We start from the raw sequence: 6,000 nt of genomic DNA, 5'->3' as shown, positions 1-6,000 counted from the left end.
TTGTCGTGTTCTTTCACTGCCAGATCTTTCCGATCTTAAAAAAATATGATTTGAGTATGGATGTTGATGAATCAATTCTTCCTTGTTTGATAACGATGATGTTGATGATGGTGATGATGATATAGGTATTGCAGGTAATGATGATTCAGCAGTTGTACCAAATCTTGAAACATTGTCATTGACCAATAGCCCACTATTATTTGATGATGTCATTAAATGACGATTAGTTGGTAATTGTGGAGTGGATTTCCTTAAGAAACTACCAGATGATTATAAAAGACCACGTTGAGATAATGATTGAATTTCCTGACGTCTTTGTAAGTGTGTATATAATCGACGTTTTTTTCGCATACTTCTACGCCATGGTAACCACCATGAACGTGGCATACCATTCGGTGGATTCAATGAGGAAAATAGAATTGTTGCACTAGATGCTCCAAATCTTGAATGGTCATTATTCTTATTAATATGATTAGTAATATGATTAAAGGCAGAGGGAAAACCATTATTACTGCTATTATGAGATGTGGAATTTGTCCGTAGCCATGGTATTGAGTTCATAATCTGTTGACGATCTGAACTCAGTGTATTTGGTACCAATGTTAATGCTGAAATAGCAGTAAGAGTTCCTTTTTTATTTCTTTCCATAAAAGAATTACGCCATGGCAATAAATGACCATCTGTAATAAAGTCAATATTTGACGGTTTTCTATTCACACCCGAAACAGTTGATGAATGAAGTGAAAATGTTTGTTGTTGTTGTGCTGTATTCGAAAAATCTGGGAGACTTTCATTGATTGTATTATGACTCAATAAATGTGGATAAGATATGAAGAGATTTCCATTGGTGAAAATTGTGTGATTATGGTTGTTGTTGTTGTTGTTGTTGTTGGCACTATTATTATGAAATCACATGAGAGATTTTTTACATGTTGGAAATAATAAAGTATCTTTAGATCTACTAAATGTTCCCAATGAACAGGAACCAAGACGATTCGACAATGGAATTACAGCTAGATCAATAGTTTCTAGGATAATGTTCAAATAATCTGAAAAGAAAAATACAATGAAGGATAATCTAAACGATTCTATATTTAAAAGTATAATGTGCATACAAAAACAGATTGGGAATGAAGTAGAGACGATTAATTTAATACGTGATATCAATCGAGTAATTTATTAGCGATTATTGATTTGAGTTGTGTTACTAGGCGGTGACTGTTCGAGTTAGTTGAAGACAGTCAATGGGAAATCTTCTTTGACCTAGGGGTTACGTGTTATATGACACTCGCCAGTAAGGTATATACGTAATCTTTGTAGGAAAGTGATATTACTTAAGGGATTTAAACCAACTCCATCAACATTACAAGATTGCACAAATGCGATGTTGGCTCCTACTTAACAATCAGTCAGTTTTCAGCTGAATAAAGCTTACTTAGGGTCAATAAGACAACCGTAACTAATGGTTATAGACATCAAGCGTCATGACATGAAATTGACTGCAGTGCCGCCAATCTTTATGATCTCTGTTATTTTTCGTACTGCTTTTTCATCAAATCCCCACTTACTTCTTCAGCTGTATCCTACAACATTTGTGCTTTGCTTACCAACAGTCATATTATTGACGCATAGAAACCCCGATTCCTGCATGCGCGATAAAACAGTTAATTCTTAGATGCACTATGAACGTCCAATTCAGAATTGACAATGAATACTATAGACAACTAGATGGAGTCGCCATGGGATCACCATTGGGCCCTCTACTGGCTAATATTTTCCTTGCAAAACTGGAAAATGGACCACTTAAAAGTACAATTACCCATTTACCAACTTATTATCGCTACATAGATGATACCTTCATAGTATTAGAAAAAGAAAATGATAAGCACAATTTACTTAATATATTTAATAACGTTCATTCATCAATTAACTTTACATCAGAAGATGAACAGAATAATAGCATATCTTTTCTAGATGTCCAACTAACTAGAAGAACAGACGGAACTATAAAAAGAAGGGTACACAGAAAGTCAGCAGCTGGTCAATACACTCATTTCCACAGTGCAGTTCCAATCAGACACAAAAGGAACTTGAGAAAGATCTTGACACATCGTGCTAGAATGATCTGTTCTGAAGACACTATTGAAGATGAATTGAACAATATTCGGAACCTACTCAGTCTGAATGGGTACCCAATGAAATTCATCGAAAAACATATGACGGAGACGAAAACAAGGACAAAAATACCCACTGTCCCCAAGATGGTATTATTCATAAAACTACAATTCATAAATGACACCATTGAAGAAGTCATGACTCAGAAACTAAGAAGAGCTGTACAAAAAACATTTAATGCTGCCAAATTAAATGTCATCTACTACAACCACCCGAAAATAAGAACATCCATTAAAGACAGACTGCCAGAATTCGCCAAATCTATGTGTATCTATCGTTTCAACTGCTCCTGTGGAGCCATTTATATTGGGCGTACAATTCGACAGATCCGTCACCGCATTACAGAACATCATCCAACATGGCTAAACAAAGGACAGGTGTAAGTGATTAAAAGTTCTATTCTCTCTCACTTGGTTGACACAGGTCATCAAGTCGAAGTGAATAAAGCTTTTAAGGTTATCTACAACATTCCATCAAATCTACCACATGGTTTACGAGTGCGCCATTTGCACATTGCGGAAGCCATCGCAATCCATGTTCACAAACCTGACCTTTGCATCCAAAAGAAATTCGTACAACCACTTTCTCTACCCTGGCCTTCAGTATAAAATTTCCATCAGAAGAACTATTTTTCATACTTCTTCCATTTTTATTTTATTTTATTTTTTAAAATTTTCGTAATTTTGTTTCTATCGCTTTTGAGCCTTATAACTTTTCAACATTCATCTCTTGATTCTTACGTAACTACTATCCTATTGACCATCCGGTAAAATTCTATTCCTTCTTTGTTTCTTATATTACGCAACATAGCAACTTCTTGATTACTTTGAATATTAATAATCCTCTTTCTTCTAATTACTCAATATTATTGATAGTTTGGTCAATTTTGTTATTCATGATGATAGTCTTATTTGACTATGATAAAGTAAATGAATATTTAATGGCACAGAAATAGTTGGTAGAAATTCCTCACTACCTAGGAAATGGCTAAAAAGTATATTACTTGCAGTCAGTATTTAATGGAATCTTTTCAGGAAGTCCGGCAAAAACTATGCATTATGCATCATATCTTGATTGGATGATTACTGACCTAGAAGCTCCTAACATATTACCGTCATATATAAACCACAGGATATAACTGTATGACATTTCTATGTAGAAGGACTAGAAAGAGGTTGGAAAATCAGTATACATTATTCACGTATTAAATATATCAATAATAAATGGAGTCGGTTAATAATTCATGTTAAAGAATTATACTAGATATCCACTGATGTCTATATACACTGACAAATCAACCATTATACAGCGTTACATCCCACATCAATACACAAACACAGATATAATAAAAAACTTTAACTTACTTATGCCTTAGACGATAGACAACAAGAACAGTGGCCTAAAGGAATATTCATATTCCAAGTATAGAGCCTAAGGCAACTAAAAATAAAGAAAAAAGAGCTTTTATAAATATACATTTCAAAGAAATAGAAATAGTTCCTTTTTAAAGATTCAGTGGACTAAAACAAACAAACAAATATGCCCTATGAACTATCAGACTGTAAACCGCAAATCTGGAACATACTCTCTTCATTGACCAAACAAAATCGGATTGTAGTATCAACCAGCTGTGATACATTTAGAGTAAGTCTTGAAGTGAAGTACAAAAATATGTACTTGACAATAACAAGATAGATTGGATGCATATATATACATAAAAGAATAAAGCATTTCAATTATATTCATATTCATTAGAGATGGAAGAAGAAGAAGGACTACCAAGGATGGTTCAAAACTGATGGAACGTAGGATTTAGATATAAACAGCAGCGTTCATTATGAGAAAAAATCTTCATTCACAATATTGATTGACTAACATCATGTATATACATATATTCTGTAGGACTGTATTGTAAAGAGATGAGTGTTACACGTAAACATCCTATTCTACCTACTGACTTCGTTTTCACTTAACACAATTCAGATTTGTTTACGAATTAATATCATGAAAACACCAAATAGTTCGGTTAATCCATTTGTCGATCGTATTAAAATAAGCGATATATACATATATATTCAACTTTCTCAAAGATACAAGATGATTACAACAAATACAATGTTGAAGGTTTGACAAATAATGCATTACTTAGGAGAACACGCCATTGAGGATATGCTAAAATAAAAGGAGTATCATTACTCAAAGGAATTAATGAGCTTAAACTTTGTATACTTATAAGTAGTATAAAACATAAAACGTAATTAAGTCAACATACATTAGGCACTAAAGGATAATAATCATAATGCAAGCATAAAAATGTCATGTTTTGAAGGTTAAATTCATCCAATGAAAAGAAACAGATATAATTGTATATAGTTATGTAATACATACATGCCCTGGTACAGCCGAAACTGGGGAGAGTCAGCTCTCCCGTCTCGAAATGCTCTCACATGACCGCGTGCACAAAACCACTGCTAGGGAAGTCCTACTCACTGCCTTTTCGCGTCATTACTGTTGTTTACGAAAGTGAGAGGATGAAAAGAGAATGTCTGGCGCTTTAACCAGGTTGGTGGACACGGAGAGTCTACCTAGGCGATTTGGAAAACCCTGATTTCAAACCAATGGTGTACATGGACTCCAGTATCCTGAGGAAACAAATGGCGTATGAACCAATCATTGGTCACCGGCTACCATGGCACTGCATCTCCTGACATTGCTACACTGCTTTGTAGATTTGGCCTTTAGGTCAAAGGCTTCAGGTGTAGACCTTAAGAAAACCACCTGCTTCGGTCTGAGCACCCGGGCAGTATCACAGCCCAAACATAAATAAAATGAAATTAATTACTGGAAATACTATTCTCTCCTCGATTAAAACTCTGGCAATTCACATTCATTTTCATTCTTATTTTTTTCTACTACGTCAATTACCTACTCTCTTTTATTCTCACTTTGTGTATCCTTATTTTTTGAATTATACAGCAGCTCGCCTATGGTGGAAACTCGGCTCTATCAAAATGATCTCCAGTCACTGAGGGGTCGAAAATTGACTGAAACCATCGAATCCGAAACCACGTATACCACTGAAACTGGCTTCCTTCAACGGTCGCACAATAATGCACATCGGACAACGGATAGGGTTGGATATGTTCTTAGAAATAACCAATTACACTAGTATTGGTTGATTATTAATTGATGGTAATCTTGTTATGGTTAACTAAGGATTTCGTACAACTTCTTAGCTCAATTGAACTACTTCATTGACATGAAATTATTATAGTTTGATTAAAGAAGTTGCAAAGACTATTTTTTTCAATGAGTATATAGTAGTCATTATAAATAAACACTAGTAAGGATTTGAATGTGGATGTATTCTGTTGAAAAGTTTCTGACTACAACAAGACAATTATCATCCATTGCTTAGTGACTTTCAATCCCAAAACCGCCTACCCACTCCGAAATGAAATCGAAGTGTTGTCAGTTAACCGACAAAATAAAAATGTGATTTCAATAAAACAGATGAATTGTAGATAGCGGAAAAACTCAATACACGCATTTCGTTCTATTCAGGGATAGCTAGTTAGCTACGTGTACCGGCATCGCAATATTGATTTTTATATTGAGACTGCAACCCAGAAACCTTCTTTACTTCAAATATCCAGTGTGTTGTGCACTGAACTATTTATTTCACTCATCAACGAACTAGTTTAAAATATCTGATGTTTATATCGTTATTAGTCAAGATTCTGATCATGGCTACATGAAGGTGATTAACACCAGATGCACACATATATGCTAACAATAAGTGATCAAAATACAATTGTGTATACT

The 6,000-nt window shown here is 34.4% G+C and overlaps 1 protein-coding gene across 1 annotated transcript in view; it reads right to left on the bottom strand.

The window, feature by feature from the left end:
• Window positions 1-270: 270 nt before the first annotated feature.
• MS3_00011151 (uncharacterized protein) overlaps window positions 271-6,000 on the bottom strand; it is a gene marked incomplete at both ends in the record, with an annotated part of 65,678 nt that continues 59,948 nt past the window's right edge. Inside the window, one exon of the mRNA XM_051219565.1 lies at window positions 271-895. Coding sequence (XP_051065109.1) covers window positions 271-895 — 625 coding nt within the window. The remainder of the gene's footprint in view (window positions 896-6,000) is intronic.

This window comes from Schistosoma haematobium, chromosome 5 (genome assembly GCF_000699445.3).
Source record: "Schistosoma haematobium chromosome 5, whole genome shotgun sequence".
NCBI classification, from domain to species: Eukaryota; Metazoa; Platyhelminthes; class Trematoda; order Strigeidida; family Schistosomatidae; genus Schistosoma; species Schistosoma haematobium.
This window is presented reverse-complemented; position numbering and strand designations above follow the sequence as displayed.